Below are 19,336 nucleotides of genomic sequence, written 5' to 3'. Positions count from 1 at the left end.
TTCTGTCATAGACATATGCAAAAGCATCCTTCATTCACTCTGTTTTCCACACAGTTCCTTAATATGCCATAACATTCTGCTTGTTTGGGTTTTTTTAATTACATTAATACACTGAGGTAGTCTCCCTGCTGACAGTTATTTAGCATCTTCTGGATATCTGGGTAACTTCTGCTTTTCCCCCATTTATCAGCCTCTTTAGACTTGCATTTACCCTCTGAATTTTGAAGACTCAGTATTCATCCTCCTCAACAGATCATTAATAAATTCTTTAAATGAAGATAGAGGTGCCTGCAACTAATCATATTTTATGACAAAGACTGACTGTATCTTGTCATTATTTCTGTCCTGTTTGTGATTCACAAAGATACTTTCTCTCCCACATGATGACTTCTTCAATTTTGTTGTTAATGACTTTTGATGAAATAAATATTTTAAAATCAATTAATTGATGGTCATATAAATCCTTTAAATACATATTAATATTCAAAGACCATTAAAAATAACTTCTTATCTTCCAGATAATTTATTAATCCATTTTCATGATAATTTCAAGCAAGACTTAATGATCTGTAGTTTCCTGGCTTCTATGTAGTAGTGTTTTTGAACTACAAACATATTTGTCATTCTGCAGCCCTCCAGGGTACTGTTCATTTCAAAGTATTTTTTGCTGCATAAACCAATTGGTTAGTAAATTTTAAATCTCCACCAGTTGGTTTGATGAATAATTTCTCTCTGTTCCAGCATCTTCTCCTCCAAGACAAGTGTGAGACAGTATGTCATCTTTGTTACTGGAATAGAGCAGTCTTTGCTCAGCATCCCCTGTGGCAAAGACTCACTAAAAATAAATAATATAGCTCTTTCCATTCTTGGTTTCTTCAATTGCTGCCTCAATATCAGAAGCATCTCATCAAATGCACTTATCTTCCTAGAGACTTTACACCTTAATATTAAAAAACTCTTTTATACTGATCTAATTGATAAAGAATTACACTTGAATTTGCTGTCCTTTGATCTTTGTGAAAATTGTACAGTGTCTTTCTCAGTTAGGAAGTTCAGTAATACAGTGTTTTGGTTTTTTCTTTATAAACCTTGGTCCTATGGTCTTTTCTTTATATTTTTATTTAAAATCAGCAGCAAGCCAATGTATATTTACTGTATCATTTATAATCAGGTAATGAAGCATTCCTTTTAAAATATTTTCAGTCATTCTAGCATGGTTCTGTAATGATTAATAAACTGAGGCAGTATAAAATCAGATTTTCCACCTCTGTCTCATTCTAACTGAACTGGTTTTTCTAGCAACATTTGTACATATAATTAATCAGGACCAGCACAGACTTGGTAATTATTTAATTTTGTTACTAGTTGCCTTTGCATACTTAATCTGATTGTCTGTTTATTTCACAGGAATTTCCTCAGTGTTTTTTCTTATCACAGCTCTACTTCAGTTGCAAACGAGGGGAGACCTTTGTTATTGCAGTAAACACACGAATAGCTGAGAGAGCTGGATACAGTCAGAATACTGCAGTAGAGATTCATTTCTTGGCTAGATTGACCATTTTTCCAATTCAAAGACAAAAGAAAAAGTATATACCTCTTGCCAGCACATCATCATAATTTCATACACCTGCTTACAGGCTAGTTTGGGCCGATACAGACGATGTCCTTGGCTAACCATTGTTACCACTTCATAGTTGGAGCTTTTTTCAAAGGGCATTTTTCCTTCTGTAAATACTTCCCACATTAAAACACCTTTAAAAAGGAAATAAAATAATTATTAAGAAAATGAGTAAATAACTTCTTAAAATATAGTTTACTTTGAGCTCTGGGGTTAGGGTTTCTGATAGATAATAGTTTGAGATCCATGTTCTAGAAAGTGTTCACAGGTGTCATCGCTGAAAATTTCTTATTCTAGTAGCATGGGCTTTAATAAATAAAGGTTCTAAAAGTCTCTGAGGAACTTAATGCAAGCATAAAACCATGGTTAATGGTTTCTCTGAGCTTCTTCTCAGATGTCTGAATCCTTCCCAATAACTGAAGCTTAACTGCTTTTTATAAAATGTAAAAATAGTGCTTTCTTTCATTGATGAACATCTTACCAAATGACCAGACATCCGATTTGCTGCTGAATCGGCTATAATTAAAAACTTCTGGGGGGCACCATTTCACAGGAAATTTAGCCCCTGAGGAGCTGGTGTATTGGTCATCAAGGACATACCTAAAAAAAAAATAAATAAAAGTAGAAAAACATTAAAAACATTATATCCTCCAAGCCTGCAAAAGATAGTTTTAAATTTGAATATTAGAAGCTCATATTGCCACCTAATGGCCGAGACTGTTAGCAGCACAATAAAAATCATTTCTCTAGGGCAGGAGTAAGATTCAGGAGAGACAGTTTATTTTCCTTATGACCTCAGTCTCCCTTATGATTTTCACCTATACCACACAGGTCTAGGCCACTTCCAAGTTAAATATCTGATTTCAAGAGAAAATTATGCAAAAGGATAAATTCCTTGCTCTGTTTCTCGCTGGTCAGTCTGAATTCAGATTTTAGGGGACATGCAAACTTAGTAGCACAAAAAGGTAGCAAAAGCAAAAAATATCATGGACAAATCATGGTGGTTGAACTCCTGCTTCAAAAGTGCTGCTTCCCACCTCCTGCTTTGCCTACACGCTAGCACCCACGGGTCATAACAAGGGCAGGAAATTAACCCTCTCTGGGTCTCAGTGAGATGCAAGAGCTACCCCAAGAGCATCTCGCACTCACTGAACAGCCTCTTTCTATGTTTTTTTTACCAATATATAGATTAACAGTTATTACCTCTGCAGCAGGAGCTCTGCTGTCCAAGTCACAAGCTCTAATGTGCCTGACACTCCTGTATCACTACAATATTAAAACTTGAACCATTTTCACAAAACTGCTAACAGAAGACCAGTCAGACCACAGAGTCCATTCAAAGCCTTACCTCTCTGGTAAGCACTAGACACACTGCTCTAGAGAATAAGCTGCCTAGGTTTTTTTTTTCCAGGATTAAGATGAGTAAGGAGATCAACATGACCACAGAATGAACCAGCTTTAAAGGAACTGGAAAAAGAAATGAACCAAAGGATGTTTCCTAGAAGTCAAAAAAAATCATTTTTGCCTGTGATTTTGCTAGGTGCGTGTTGCCCTATGGTTAAGTACAAGGGTTAGGTGGATATTCCCAAAACCCCACAAATGTGTTTGCATACTCAGACATACCTCGTCATTCCAAAATCTGACACTTTGACCACTCCTGAGTCACTCACCAAGCAGTTCCTGGCAGCCTGCAAAGGGAATGGTTAGACTTGGATGAAAAACTTGCAGTGTCTAGCAGAAACATTACAATGATCTAATGAGGACTTTGTCCCCATTGCTTAAGTTCACTGATGCACCACATACAAAAGTATGTGTGGTACACATGTACTCTCAACACAAAAGGTACATGGGCATTTGCACCTGATACTACTGCTTTGACAACTAAACTATTTTTTAAAAACTCACCAGGAAAATTTATCACCTCAAAGGCCTGGTGACTGGTGAAAACAGCACAGGTACAGAGCAGATACACTGTTATATCAGCTCAAATAGCTACTAATTCTTTATTACAAGTTCAGAGAGATTTTATCCCATTTTCATAGGAGAGAGAAGCCTCTCCTAATTTTCTGCACAGAGCTGCTCTAGAGAATTGATGAGACCCTAGAGAGCCTACTTCAGCTACTCACAAAAAAAGTTATCAACCAGACTGTTTAAAAAAAATAGCTTAGTTCAAAAATAAAAATTTCAAAGAGAAATGTATTGCCTAATGGGATGTTACCAGGTCTCTGTGGATAAAGCTGTTTCTCTCCAGGTACTCCATTCCCTCACATACATCTTGGCACATAGTGAGCAGGACATCTTTACTCAAAACTCCCCGCTTTTGTCTCAGGTAGTTGAGAAGGCAGCCATGCTCCATGAACTCTGTCACAATGTAAATAGGTCTCTGTTGCGTGCACACACCATACAGTTGAACTAATTTAGGATGTGTTAGCTTCCTGAAAAGATTGAGATCACGTTGTTAATACTTCCTCCACCCAGCACTATCTCTCCACCCCACAAAATGGCAAGAATGCCACCTTCCTTCCTTACGTGTTTTATTTATAATCAGCATATGGCATCGGAGGCCTAGAACTGGCCAAAAAAGTGCCAAGCACACAACTCACATCATGACTTTAGCTTCTTCAATGAAATCTTCTTCATACATCGCCCCTTCCCGAATTGCTTTGATGGCCACTTTATACTGAGCCCTCCACTTCCCGAGGCGCACAACTCCAAACAGGCCGCTCCCCAGCTCTCTCATGAATGTCAGTTCTGAGGGATTAATTTCCCATTTCTCTATAAAATGGAACAGAAGAGAACCCATGACTCCTCAACTGGTACTTGGTAAGGGAAACCGGATTACTGGCGAATAAGGGATTTAGGGCAAAAACATCAAAGAACTAACTTGAAAACTGAACACCTTGATATCACAACTAAACAAACTCTTAGGCAGATACGACCTTTAAGCAGATCTTGATCAACACAGAAAGCAAAAGTCAAACCTTCTTGGGCTAGTAAATTACATACTGATATTATCAGACTTGATTTCAACAAGCTGCCATCATAGAAAGTTGTGCCAACAGGTAGAAGCTGTTCACATCACCTGATGTGCTATGCTTAAAACAGGTTATTCCAAATTTATGTTAAAAAAAGTAACCTGTCCACAAAGATCAAAGGGTCAAGATTGAGTCAGAAATCTGGAGGCTTATGAAGGAGCCAAGGGCACAGGTGCTTAACCAGGCAGAGCTCAAGCTGTCCACAAGAGCACGGAGACGCCAAATTCCCCTGGAGCACCAGTGACATGTTCTGCCTCTCCTCACTGCTGCCCTTCCCACCCCACAACTACCACCAGCCATGACACCCTTGTGTGATGATCTTCTGTGCAAAACCTCAAACTACAACTTGGACCTGTGTTCCTATAGCCAATCACAATACAAAATTAAAATCTTCAAAATTTTTAGAAAATATTGTATAATCTTAACATATATAAATTACAGAAGATACATGTAGGTTATGATAACGTGGAATTACCATAGCTGAATCCTGCTGTTGTTGGTGCTGTTGTCTTCTTTGGGGTGACTGGGTAACGTAGCCTGGTAACAAGACCTGAGGTTCAATGACAATTCAAAAGACACAGTTTGCTTCTGAAATAGTGCCAGGAAGAAAATCAGCCACTTTTCCACCGCAAACTTCAACACCGATAAACAATAATCTCATCACTATTTAAAGCTTTGGCCATATTTTCATAAAATCATAGAATGCCAGGTTGGAAGGGACCACAAGGATCATCTGGTCCAACCTTTATTTCCTGCTATTGCCTTGTGTTGCCTACTCAGAATGGCTACAAAAGATACATGGGAGCGCCCACTGCAACTAACTTGTTGCATCTTCTTTACTGCTGAGAGCTGGATAAATATATATATGCATACATATTTGTGCTTTACAGCTATGCTGGCACAAATAAATGCTAAGGAACCCTTTCATAGATCAGAAAGATCTCACATTACTTCTCATAATTTCTGTTTCCCATATATAAATCCATAAATTTCACGTGGAGATTTTATATATTCAAAATAAATGCTGCATGCTACCTGAATACCCTCCTAAAATCTTGTCAGAACTTGATATGACCAAACGAAATGAAGCAATTATAAATAAGTAGGAAAATCAATTATAATAAGTGGAAAGCAAAGACAGTTGTTTTTTTGAGCATATTTTCCAGAAAGGCATTTTCCAGAATATCATCATCAAATGCCAGATCATCGGAGGTGGATCTATACATCAGGAAACTATAGGTCATGAGGGAAATTCATGTACAGACTGAACTTGGGAAAAAAAATAAATACAATATTAGTACCTGTGCCTTGAACCTGATTTCTAAACTCTCTGCATGCCACCATACAGTGGGCAGACACCAGCCTCAGCCACGAATCTGAAGTGTCTAACCTTTACACAGACTCATCTTTAGGGATTTCCTGAATGATACATTACTGTTCTCTTTATCTAGTTGCTAGATGGGAAGATTAGGTCATTTTAAGCAGTGGTGACCAGCCAGTAAATAAGCCACCTCCTGCAGTGTAATCTGGGGAGGTATCATCACTATCCATCTGCTGTGGGTTACAGGCAGCTCACATTTATGGGGCAGTAACATATTCATATATATATATAGTCACATAAAACATTTCAAATTATTGCCTATATTGAAAAAATGTGAAAATGCAGTGTCTCATGACTTCCATGAAAAAGGAGGACCTATAAAAGCCTAAAAACTCCCATTAAAAATCCAAAATGCCTCACACTCCTTTTCAAATCAACCCCAAGCAACAGAAAAAAATCCAGTTCACCTACCTGCTGCATTATGTTTATGATAATCAATTATTTCTGGAATGGAGTTAAAGAGATGTTTCTCTGCAAGGTAGTACTGCTTCGGTGATGTCAATGTTTCTTTTATATGGTAGTGTCTTATTCCTGATGAACCTTCTCTGTAAAAGAAGTAATAGTAACAATTGATAATAATACAATATCATTTGTTATGAAATTTTTAAGGGGAGTGCAATGAGTAGGAAAACAAAACCGGAAGGGCCAGTGCAGGTGCCCAGTGTCACAAGTTTCAGGGAACAGCTTCCATAACAAAGATCTGAACCACTGGTGACTCACCTTCATCTCAGAGCTCAGACCAAGTTGAAGATTAAGCCCTAACAAATTAATTTTCATCCTGATGAGGTCCCTAATCCACTTCACCACACAGCCAAAGAAAACACCTGGGCTGGCAGAAGGGAAGAGCCCAAACAGGGTAGGAGAGCAACATCTCCTTTGGGTAGAAGCTCAGGTCTACACTGAATTCAACCAAACATGACCTAACCATGGAGCTGAGATGCAAGCCCATGGGTTTGGATACAGATGCAAATGGATTTGGACAGGACAAGGTGTGTAGAGGAGCCACAGAAACTCACCCTCCAAATTTTGTATAAAGGGAAACTGTATACAGGCCAGGCTGACTCGAGTCTCTCACCACAAAACCACCTTCTTTATCCTAAAATACAAGAACATTTACAACCAGTTTTAAACTGCATGTCTCTTCTACTCATTCTGTGATTTGCATGAGCCAAAACAAGGCTCTTCTTTAATAAAAGAAGCTACTTTATGTGAATTTTACAGTTAATACTGCAAGGCTGCTGTGCTCACCTCGTTTCTGAGGAGCTGCTCTGCCTTGCTTCTGTTCAGGTTTCTGCTGTACCACCTGCAACACAGCATCAGTAATCAAAACTTCTCCAAGGTGCATTATTTATCTAAAATGCTTGAAGCCAAGTATTACAAACCTAAAAATTACAAAAACTACAAAGTTTGTAAATGAAGATCAAGAACTGAACCTTTGTTAGTGTGCAAAAATCGGCCTTTATTACGTTGTGCATTTACGCCATAAAAATGCCTTGAGACAAATCCGGCGAGATTCCACAGAACCACATAAAGTTCAGGTACTTGAATCATATACTTCTGGGGGAGGGGGGTGCAAAACCACTTCTCAAATACACACACAGGCTGCTGGCCAAGGGCAGGATGGCAGCCCCAGGAAGCAGCTGCGGAGGTGGCTGCTCCCTCATTCAATAATGTCACAGTTCTGGTTTTCCAGGTAGGACCCACCTACCAAAGAGGAGGTCAGAAGTGAATTAAATGTCATGGCTGCACATTCCTGAGCTCGGTGCTGCACGGGCAGGTTAAAGCAGCCACGGGCACACTGACATTTCAGCCAGCAAACGACATGAAAAGGGCAAAGAGGCAGGTCCCAAATGGCATGGAGCAATCATTTCCAGCTATGCTGTAACAGCAGTAACTGAGCAGGGAAATGGCACAGCAGCCTCTAATCAAGTTCTGCTCCTCTGGAGATAGTGGTTTCTTGCAGCTGATAGATGACCTGGAGTAATCCTCCTTAGAATGACTCAGAATTACAGCCCCAAGGTGGTAAGAGTGGCTGGACCAGATAAGGCAGCCCAGTTCCTTCCCTTTCTGCCAGCTTGCAGCCCAGCCCTGAGCAGGGCAGGGCTCGTAGCAAGAGCCACAAAGATGAGAAAGCAGCAAAGAACAAGTAATTCCCTCTAGTAAAACTGAGGGTAAAATCCCAGAAATTTTACTTTCTCTGAAAACAGAGCAGGAGAAGCCCTGCGTGGCTGAGAGTAGGGTTTTGGAGCTACTAATGTGGTTTTGTAAACTGGTCTTAATTAATATTTCATTGCAGCTCCATTTTAAGCAAAAGTTATTAAATACAGTCTTAAGCTTGCAGGCACCAGTTTATACTGTACTGCAATCTGAATATCAAGAACAGGCTTGGATACTAAAGTGTTAAATTTTACCCTGATGCTCTTAAATAAGTACTCCATAATCAAACATCAACTAGAAAAAATTGGGTTGGTTTTGCTTAGTTTAAAAAAAAATCCAAACAAACTTTTCTAGCTGATAAGTTGATAAGTTACATGCATACACTGAGACTGAGTGATACATTTTCTTGAAAACTGGAGCTGCCTTCCAAAATCTCTGATCTGCTATGTTTATTTTGAATGATTTCCACTGTTTTGTATTCTGCTATCTTACAGCCACACATTTTGGACAGACATGTCATTTTAATATTAAAAAAACACTCAGCACACTTAGAATGGGTACATTTCCTTTGACATAATCCTTTGCCTATCAGAGAACTGGGAAAGTTTATTTGCTTTCCTAGTAATAGCCTAAAAACTATAAGCCTGATGGTCATCTCACTCTACTTTATATATCACAGCAAAAAAAAAAAAAAAAAAAAGAGAATCAGGGCAAATGTATGCAAATTTCAAATATTTACATTTATGAATTTAATGTAAATTCAAAAATTTACATTATTAGTTTCTGATATTGATGCTATTGTGTGCAAATGATTACTTTCAAAAGTTTAAAAATATTTTGCAATTCTCCAAGTATAACTTTAATTTTATCATCTTCTAGATGTAATTCAAATATTCACTTACTCATATTGATCAAGGTTGTTGGACTTCTTTCCTGTTACATAGTTGCTAGGAATATAGCCTTGCTTTCTAAAAAAAAAAAAAAAGAACATATATAATCCAAGTGAAAACATGTAAAATTGCATGCCTAGAAGACAGTGTTTTATTCTGCTAATTATAAGTAATTTATTTTGCATTGATCCACCCACTCTACCGATGATAATAAAGAAACTAATATTCCACATCAGCATTTCCACATTAACTTTCATTGCAGCTTTCACTGCAGAGAAGTGACATGGGCAGAAGTGTCCAAGAAAACCAGGAGAAGGGATGCAGAAGAGTAACCCTCTCCTGGATAACCCTCACTAAGTGCTTGGAGGCCCCAGCCTGTCACTGGAGATACATTTGGAACCTGCCACAGCCTGGTGACTCACAATTACCCCTAACATATTGCAACAGGGATGGAATAAATATTGAAGTATGGAAATGTTCACCCTTAAAACCACAGGGAAAAATTTTAATCCAGGGAATGTAAAGTTGTAGTCATTAAAGCATCTCACTGCAGCTCTCTTTCAACTCATTTAAATATTGCTCTTAATGATCCAGCTATTAAATAAGATGATGATTATTCAAGTCTGGAGGCTGGAGCCTGCTGTTAACCATATTGCTCCCTAATGAGCTGTTCCCCAGGGAAGCAGGAGTACTGTACCAGTTTAGTGAGGTTTTGCAGGTTGGATGATGCTTTCATGGGGAAACCATACAGACTGACAGGAAGTAGAAGTATATAAGCTGCCAATTCTGCAATTCTTTGTGCTCTTCTACAAGAACTGCACTTTCAAAAAGTTAGTTTCTATGTGGGAATAATAATATGGATGAGATAATAATATCTATGTGGGAATAATAATATGGATGAGGGCTGGAGTCCAAAGTGGGGCCTAAGAGTTATCTGTTGCCACACAATCAATATAAACTGCTACAATATGGAAACCTTCTTCTTAGCTTACTAATAAAAAATAAGGAAATTGTGTTTACCCATATTTGTCCCTGGCCTTCCACCAGTGAATGTCATTCTTCTCAATCACCGTGTATTCTTCACCTTTCTCTAATCTTAAATCGTGATGCTCTGTAGGCTCAAAATCATACATTGCTACCACTATCTCCTCCTCTTCATTGCCATTTTCTTCAACTGGAGGAACAGGTGGTGGAGGCCTTCGCTGAAAATGACCCAACATAATTATCAGCATCCTGCTCTGCTCCATCATCCCACCCACTCACACCATCCCACCAGTGCAAAGCAGCCCAGAGGCAAAAGCTGAGCATCTTCTGGGCTGCCTCAGCACTGAGCTGTGGTGGCCTGTGTAGGCAGCTGGAAAGTGTGGCATCCATCACCGAGGTGCTACCCACAGGGCTGACAGGAAAGGGCAACTCCAGCTGGCACTTGCTTTTTGACTGCCTCTCCCACCAGCAGCACAGACAGAGCTTACAGGTGCAGCTGCATTTCAATGGGATATTTTCCCTTCCTAAGACAGAGCATGATGTTCACTGATGCATGGAGAAACAGAGCCTTGCCACAGGGTATGGAATGAATCTCAGGGAATCCAAATGCCATCTCAAAACCCAGCAATTATCTAGGCAGGATTTTAAAAACACTACCTACCACATTTTTTTCTGGCATCGGGGAGGGAAATCTCGTTACATCTAGAAACAGAGCATAAGGAAAAAATGAATCAAAGGTTTAAATTTCAGGATTAAATATTAATCAAAGGTTTAATATTTTAACTAGTCCTCAGGACAGTTTAGTAAATCAGAAAGAAAAGATGGCTCCAGTTAAACACTAGGAAAACGTTGATGAAATATTCTTGCAAAAACATCCCAAATCGAATGTCAGGCTACATTCACCACATGATTTGGCAATATTTGTGCCATGTCTGAGTGTCCACATAGAAATCTGAACCAGCTCTCAGATGTAGAAATAGATGAGAAATAAAAAAGAGATGGAGATAAAAAATATTATCTAAAAGGAAGTAGTGTTGTTGTCAACATGCTAATACAAATGTCTGTTCCTATCAACATCTGCTTTTCTAAAAAAATAGTACTCCCCCACTCTCTTCACTAAATATGGCAGGAATGCTGTATCTTTTTTTTTACTGGGTCTAGGAGTACTTTTTTCTACTTTGCTGATTTTTGTTTTACACTTCAAAGGTTGAGTTATATGTTAGGTTTTACATCTTCCTGCTAAATATAGCTGACAACAATCAACATCTTATTCTTCAAGTCTTTTGATGCAACTACATCCACAGGTCCCCACCATTCCCATTTAAGGGATGCAAGAAACCACCCAGGCACTGCTGATTTTACTGGGAGGTAAGTAATGGCTCCATTTCTTTTCCTACTATAGAATTTTCCTTACACTGTGAACCAAATTACTATTCCCTTATGTAGGACAATATTGCAGTGAGGGTCACTCTTGCACATCTTTGCACACTGCAGCATTTGCTTGTGCACAAGCAGGATCTGTGATTCCAGTGCTGGAAGATGCACATGCCTATGGCAGTCAAAGTTCATCCTGGTTTGGCACATGAGTACTTAGAAGCCTCAAAGAAAATTTAGTAGTGTCTATAAATATGTTAAGCCTTCCTGTAGCACGCTTACAGTGGTGTGGTAATGTGCCAAATGCAGTTTTGTTTTTTTTACTTGAGTATGTAGATGTTATTTATCTATAAAACTAAAGAGCTGGCAAGAATTTCTAGCTGAATCAGGTTTTATCCTCAGTTTTTATTGTACTTATTTGGCCAAATAAGTTTCAAGGGAAAAGAAAACAAAGTGAAACAAATTCAGCAAACCTCAGTTACTCCTTTCACATTTTTCTAAACTGTTTTGGGGAGGACAATTCACCAGTTTTATATTTTATCAAAATGCTCTGAAATGAAACAAACATTTTTATTTACGTTAGGCACAATATCAGTGATTCACACTGCTCTCTAAAGTCTAGGGGTTTCAGGTGTGATGATGGGATCATATAAAAAAAAGAAAATAGAAAAATATGGCAAGCCAAAATATATGTACTTACTGTTTTCAAAAAGATTGTATTTCTCACAGCCAGGTGCTAATTTTTCTGTCTGTCTGCAGCACTGATAAATTCCCTCTGTCCAGAATTTAGGATGATATTTTACCATTATATTGCTGTTGTTCTTTATTTCTGCAATAAGAAAAAGAGCATATACTGAAATATACAAGAAAAAAAAAACAAAAAACAAAACCCAACCAAGCAAAAAACACAAAACTTGCACAAGGACCGTTTTTAATAACTATTGGAGTATCTTTGATACGGGTCATTAATCTTCACTTGCCCTTGTTTTAGCATTGTTTCTCTTAAGGACCCTCTTGCAAGTGTATATGGAGGTGATACAATGACAGTAGAGGACAATTTTGGGATAGTACATGGCTTTATTCCAGGAGAGTGCCATACTCCCTGCCTACAACCCCAGCAGGTGTTTGGTGCATCCACCTGCACTGTGCAAAGCTGTCAGGCAGCTGTGAAGGTACTGGGGGCTTTTCCTCTCCCTTTTCTTTTTATTACTGTTGCAAGTGACTTAATTTCCTCTACAAATAGTGCTCTGGAGGGAAAGGTAGCTGACATTTACCCTGTTTTATGGCACAATGCCTGTGCTTGATCTGAAAGGAGGAATTTCAGAGGTTATATCTTTGCCCAGCAGTCCCCAACAAAAGGATTATTTCTTATTACTTTGCAGAGCACCTGCAACTAAACGTGGGCATTTGATGGTGGCAGAAAGCATTAGGAAGCTCTAGAAAAAAGGACTGTAACTCACTATGATAGCACTAATCAGATCCTGTCATTTTACATCAGTGTAAGACCATCAGCCCCACCATATTGTCTATCTACATTCCAAAAAAATGAGCTTGCATAAGCTTTTTGATGATTTAATTCTGATCGTAGCTGGGCATCGCAAATCAAATCACATCAGTGGGTGCTTGATATTCCCCATACCTGTTATAACATGCTGGGTATACAAATGATGATCTGGCCCAATAAGAATCAGTGGACACATGCAATAAGAGCTTTACCATTTTATTTTTCTATCTTGTGCGTGGGTTGACACTGGCCAGTAGCTGAGCACCCATGCAGCCACTCACCCACTTCCTCTCACCCAGAGGGATGGGTGAGAGAATAGAAAGCACAAGAGGAAAATGCTTTTGGCTTTAGATAAAGACAGTTTAGCAACAAAAAAGGAATAAAAAATAAATTGTGTAAAGGAAATTGCTCACTATCTCCCACAGAGCCAACTGATGCCCATCCAGACTGAGCTAACGTCAATGTGGATGCCAGAAAACCCCAACCCCTGTCTTCCTTTACCCCATTTTTTGTCACTGAGCATGTAATTTGATGGCCTGGAAAACCACTGTGGTGGGCTCAGTCCTGCTGTCCCAGCTGGGTCACCTCCCAGCCTCTTCTGCACCCCCAGCCCACCCACTTTGGGGGCAGAGGGAGAATAAAGCAAAGCCTCCAGGCCGTGCAAGCAGCAACTAAAACACCCCTGTGTTTTCAACACTGTTTTGGCCACAAATCCAAAACGCAGCACCAAGTTAACTCCATCCTGGCCAGGCAGCTCAAGTTGAGGTATCTACGTGCATTCAGATGTTAAGTATGATAATTTCCATTACCTTCTTTCAGATTCTTGACCCACTGATCCCGGCTTTGTGCACTTGGTGCAAAAATATAAAGTGTATTAGCATCATATACAACCTGGAGGAGGGGAAAATAAATAATCCAGATAAATGTCCTCAGCAATATTGATTTATTTATTCCTCAGGAGACAGAACAAGACAAATTACTTAAATATGGCAAATCAGGCACAAAATACAAAAAAATGGGAAAAGGTTATCAGGATTTACTATTAGTCTATGGTGCTTTCAGTAGAACATGGAAGGATTTTGTAATGGTAGATTATCTTGTGAGTATTCCTTAAAAATACCTGTTGCAAATTTTGCTTTGTTCATTCTTCTCCACGTGTTTTCTAAAAACAGTTCAATTTAATTGCTAAAGCTATTTCATAATCAGACATACTTTGTTCCTGGCAGTTTCATAACTCCTTTTAATTCTGTACTGCTCTGGAGTGATTTCGGTCTTCCATTTCTTTGCTTCTTGTACTGGTGGAAAGCAAGTAGTGCTCTTCTTCACTCCAACCATTCCCTTTATAATAAGCAGACACAGCACCCAATCCCCCATATCTAAAAATTTCTTTTTCCCCTCTAAGTGCTTTGTTTTCTCTTTGTATTTCCATTATCTTCACAATGCAAAAAAATGCAAAAAGTTTTTATCTTAATTTCCTTATATAATTTAACGATAATTAAGTTTAATGAAAAAGAACAAAGACAAGGAAAATGGGCTGCCAGCTAACCCATTTTGGAGGAAGACCAGGCATTTTCCACACAAAACCCAAGCAGAGAGAGGGGAAAAGACAAAGACCAAGTCCATGAGGAAAAGCCCCCAAGGGAGGGGACTGCAGAGGGAGCAGAGCTTTGCTATGGATGGTTTTTATCACTGATCCTGAACTGTCTCCCACACAGCCTCAGAGAGCAGGCTTAGTTTTTTGAAGGAACACTTTCAAGCCAGTTGCTTCCAAATGGCTTGGTGCTGTTGAAAAGAGCACTGTAATCTATATATTTTATATAAAAGGAACATACCTGAAATGGATATTTATTTTGACAGGGAATTATACCATCACTTTTTACAACTTCTACACATTTAATCCTTGAAATATCCACAGATCCTTTCCTGTACTTTTTCTGTAAGAGAAAAGCAAAACTCAGGATGTAAAATATAACCAATTTATCTAATTCTCCATTTTTCAGTAGAGACTTCTTGCTTCTTTTCCACTTACAATACTGATGTAGCTTTGACTGCAGCAGCATGGAAATTTACAACACACTCTCCTGTATGGCAAAGGGAAACACCTCAACAATACACATTTGAGACTAAAAAGATGATGAATCTATAGACACTGAAAAGTGCCACCTCTTACTTTTGGGGGAGCTGAGTCTGTAACAGTAGAGGAAGTTCCTACTGGAATCCAGAACAAGACAAAAAAAATAAGACAGCCACTCATGGATGGTCTCAATTCATGTCAAAAATTTTTACTTGCCAAGCACATCCAACACATCCACTTCAGAGTGCAGCTTATGGAAGAGGGATGCTGCTCACACAATGGGGAAATAATTATTAATTACTGAATTATTCAAAATACTTGAATCCTTACTTAGTGCCCACTTCTCTCCTAAGGATGGAAACATCAGCCCAAACAGAAGAACTTTGGCACAATCATAAGCAACTGACAATAGTCTTATAAACAGAAGAAAAGAGCAACTCAAATATTGCCATCATGATTTCACCACCCAAGAAACACGGTAGTTAATGACCACAGGAAACACGGAAGTTTTTCAGCATGTCAAAACCACTCAGCACTCTGTCTCTTATGTGTGCTGTTATGAGCAAAACAGGCAGAGAAAATATGCACGAGGAATTCATGCACGTCACGGTCAGCATCAGGAAGAATGACAGGAACTAACTTCAGATAAAGCTGTAACTGTTATTTAAAACTAGAAAAACCAAAGAAACCCCAGAGGAAGCCCTAGTAGGGGGCTTTTTAAAATTGTTTGGGGGGGAAGAGGGAAAGAAGGAAAGCAAGAAAGAAGAATTAGTCATGTTGATGAACCATTTTAAGAGTCAAATCATAAAAATTATCATGATCTTTTCTACAAGGCTATATCATGTTATATGTTATGCTGAGAAGTAATTTGCACTAAAGATGCAACCTTGGATTTTTTGATCCAAAAACTCTTTGGCATGCCTCTGCTTGGACTTTGCTGCCTGAAGTCAAACATACATTGACAGAAAATGCCAAAAATTGAGTTACTGAATTCTACAACATTTGGTACAGCACAAAAATTGCCTTCCAGGCATGGCAGGCCTGGCAGGTTGAACGCTGCCAGACCTAGCCAAGGCAAAACAGGAGGATCCAAACAAGATGTGTTTCATCAAGCACAGAATTCAGTGCTTTGCATAACTGTGAAGACACCTCTCCAGTTTGTTTTTTTTTCCTGCACAACATCCAAAGAAAAAATACTTGCATCTTCTGCAACGTATCGGTCCAGCTAATGGGGTTATTCATATATTGCTTGGATCCCATCTTCTAGTTAACTGAGCTTGTTGGTCAGAGAGAAAGACAATATGTTTTGGTTTTTTTTTTTTTATCTGGAATGACAGAAATTCCTTAGAGGAACAGGCTTTATTATTTCTCTGACACCTTCCCCCACCCCTGCCAATTTTCATGCTGATTCTGACAATCATTGCTCACTCAAAAGGAGCACACATCTGTCAGGAGGACAAAGAATGGGAATCCAATATGATCATCAACTAATATTTTGGAAAAAAAATATGAAGAAAAATGCATAGTAACAGCATATCAATCTAATAATCCTATTTCTTAAGTCAGCCTTTCAATGATCTAAGGTAGCTCAGTTTGCTTTATCATGAGATGCTAAATTAAACCAAATCAAAGTTGACCTCCCTTGCAATCCAAATGAGCAAAATAAGTTTAATATCAAAGAAGATTTTTCTATCTTTACATACTTTATAGATTTAAAAAAAAAAACATACATATGAAAAACTAAATACAAAGTAGAGTTTCAGACAAGTTTCAGATTGCATCAGAAGCAACAGTTATTAATGGCCAGCAGCTTCAAATTGTCAGGTGTCTGGCTGTGTTTTAGCTCAGCATTTCTCAGTATTAAACAGAGGAGCACAGGAGCAGGAAGGGATGACTCAAGAAAAATGGTAAAAAGACCCCTGCAATTCCTCTTCCCTCCCTACTTCAATGATTTCCCTTTCTAACAGGACAGCTCGCATGCCACTTCTGTGTTGCATTTATTCTGTGTGCCACACAGCTTGTTCCAAACCCGGGCATACAGCAGACATGAAACACAGACCCAAAAGATGACCTCAGGTTTTCCTACATGGGGATAAATATGAAAACATGAAGAAATCAGACAGGCTGTCAAGAAATAGCTGCATTCTGTCTCACCCATTCTGCCCCTCTCCCACCCTCTTGTTCATACCCTCTTGTTACTTCTTCTCCCATATTTATCCCCATGTAGGAAAACCTGAGGTCATCAGCATGTGACCCATGTTCTCACATGTATTGACATTCATGACATCTCCTTTTATGGAGCTGCTCTGCAACTTTACAAACCCTCAGAAAAGCCTGAGTAACTCAACATTTCATGGAGAGAACTTCTCTAGTAGCACATGCTCCAAAGCCAAATGTAAAGCTGTTTTTTTAGCGATAAGCACTGAATAATGCTGCAGTTCCCCTGTGAGAGGCATTTTCACCCAAGCAATTACTGATTATGCAAACAGAATTACTGCAGATAAATGTTAGATGGCCACATTTTTCATCCCTTTATTTTACAGTGTGTGAAATATGTAGAAGAATGCCTTGCCTCCTTTCAATTACCAGCTGTCTTGCCTACTCTTTCAAGGTTCAGATGATGAACCCCTCAACTAGAGAGCTGAGAGTTGGGAGGGTTTTGCCTTTGAGGATTCCTGTCCATCAGGAGTACTGGGTTTGTCCATCTCTCCACTGCAAACACTTGCTGCTCCACCAGCACTTCATCACAGCCAAGGTGTTTGGGAACTTCACCTTTCCTGCCACCCCTGTCCTGAATTTCACAGGCAGGACCACATCTTTCTTGAAAGTTATTGCCCCAAACCAGACGCAACACTGAAGCAGATGCTGCAATCATCAGGTTGGAAGGTTTTCATAGTCCCTTTTTTTCATCCTAGTGTAAAAATTGCGTTTTGCAACAAGGTATCTTCAATGCATGTCCATCTTGTGATTCCCTCTCCTGTCACCCAGGTCCTGCCTAACACTTAGCTACTTATTCCTATTCTGTATTTGAACTTCTCAACAGTCCTGCCTAAAGTTTTACTTTTTTATTTGTCCACACCAAATTACATTCTGCAAAATTAAAAAAAAACAAACAATCAAACCGACCACACACCTAATCTCAAAAGACCACTTTGATTTCTAGGCTTGTTTTCCAAAATGCTTGCAGCCCCTTCAGGTCTTACATCACCTGAGCACTCAACACCCTTCTCTTTCAGCAACAATTTCAGCAACAGTGCCACTAATGAAAATACTGAAGGACAGGACCCCTCATCCACAACAGTCTTTCAATCTGAAATCAAAACACTGGTTCCTACTGAACACTGTACAGTCCCTCATGTGTTCTGCAATCAGATTTACAAGAGATTTATACAGGTCATTTCTAATGCTGACATCCAAAAATGTCTCATACAGCAGCATGAAAAGACCCTCAATTGTATAAAAACACAGGATATCTGCTGCTTGTCTGCTACCCACAGGACTTGTTAACCCATGGTAGAAAGAACATAGTTAAATCAGAGATTTGTTAATTTTTTGTTTGTTTGTTCTGTGCTTCTCAAATGTTTGTGGTTCTGGAAATTACCTTCATAGCTTTCAACTTCTCAGCTTTTCCTCAACACTCTTAAGATTAGACCTCTAGCACTCCAGAACCTCAGTTATCTTCCAGATCTTCTTTCTTAGCACTTTTAAGACTTATCCACTACCTCATAAGGTAAATATTGTCATCTGTGCCTTGACAGTGTCTCAACAGCCACAACTCACACTTCTCTGCTTCAGCTACATCTAATTTGTTCTATCTAATAAACATCCAAATTCTTCTAGAAAGAGAATTACTGCAGATCCTTTTTATGTCAGACTTTTGGTAGATATTATAGAAAGTAGGGAATCACTACTGTAACATAACCAGCTTCTTATAAAGCTCAGTTTCTTTATGACTTGATCCTTTCAAGTTAATACTCCCATGCATCTGTTAAGCTGCCTCCATTCACATGAAAAGCTTTTATTTCTCTGATTTGAACAGCTTTCATTTGCACCTGCTTAAAATTTCCCCAGTTATGCCTACTGTTATGTCTTCTCTTGGGTCTTCAGCCAGATTTGTGGCCTTCTGTATCATCATCAGTACAGTAGTTCTGCCTGAGCAAAAAGCGTTTATTTTTTTTAAATATTTTACCTGAACCTGGGGGGAGGGAGGGAACAGGAGCAAACAAATCAGGGAGGATGGAGCTTCATGGTTCCCAATGTCAATGTGTACTTCCTTTTAGCAGACCTTCTATCCAGCCCCTCTCTGTGAAATTTTTCTT

At 38.9% G+C, this 19,336-nt stretch overlaps 1 protein-coding gene across 2 annotated transcripts in view; it reads right to left on the bottom strand.

The window, feature by feature from the left end:
* TEC (tec protein tyrosine kinase) overlaps positions 1 to 19,336 on the bottom strand; it is a 43,765-nt gene that overhangs the window by 1,483 nt on the left and 22,946 nt on the right. The window contains exons 3-17 of one of the 2 annotated variants that reach the window (XM_071743607.1): positions 14,776 to 14,877; positions 13,753 to 13,834; positions 12,140 to 12,268; positions 10,727 to 10,767; positions 10,102 to 10,283; positions 9,094 to 9,159; positions 7,283 to 7,337; positions 7,051 to 7,130; positions 6,446 to 6,579; positions 5,129 to 5,203; positions 4,222 to 4,393; positions 3,837 to 4,053; positions 3,242 to 3,306; positions 2,100 to 2,218; positions 1,595 to 1,752 (exon numbers count right to left, since the gene is read on the bottom strand). In XM_071743607.1, coding sequence (XP_071599708.1) covers positions 1,595 to 1,752; positions 2,100 to 2,218; positions 3,242 to 3,306; positions 3,837 to 4,053; positions 4,222 to 4,393; positions 5,129 to 5,203; positions 6,446 to 6,579; positions 7,051 to 7,130; positions 7,283 to 7,337; positions 9,094 to 9,159; positions 10,102 to 10,283; positions 10,727 to 10,767; positions 12,140 to 12,268; positions 13,753 to 13,834; positions 14,776 to 14,877 — 1,677 coding nt within the window. The remainder of the gene's footprint in view (positions 1 to 1,594; positions 1,753 to 2,099; positions 2,219 to 3,241; positions 3,307 to 3,836; positions 4,054 to 4,221; positions 4,394 to 5,128; positions 5,204 to 6,445; positions 6,580 to 7,050; positions 7,131 to 7,282; positions 7,338 to 9,093; positions 9,160 to 10,101; positions 10,284 to 10,726; positions 10,768 to 12,139; positions 12,269 to 13,752; positions 13,835 to 14,775; positions 14,878 to 19,336) is intronic. The other variant, XM_071743608.1, reaches the window with a different exon arrangement.

Source organism: Heliangelus exortis, chromosome 4, assembly GCF_036169615.1.
Source record: "Heliangelus exortis chromosome 4, bHelExo1.hap1, whole genome shotgun sequence".
Taxonomy (NCBI): domain Eukaryota; kingdom Metazoa; phylum Chordata; class Aves; order Apodiformes; family Trochilidae; genus Heliangelus; species Heliangelus exortis.
Note: the sequence above shows the minus strand (reverse complement) of the source record. Positions and strands in the feature narration are given on the sequence as shown.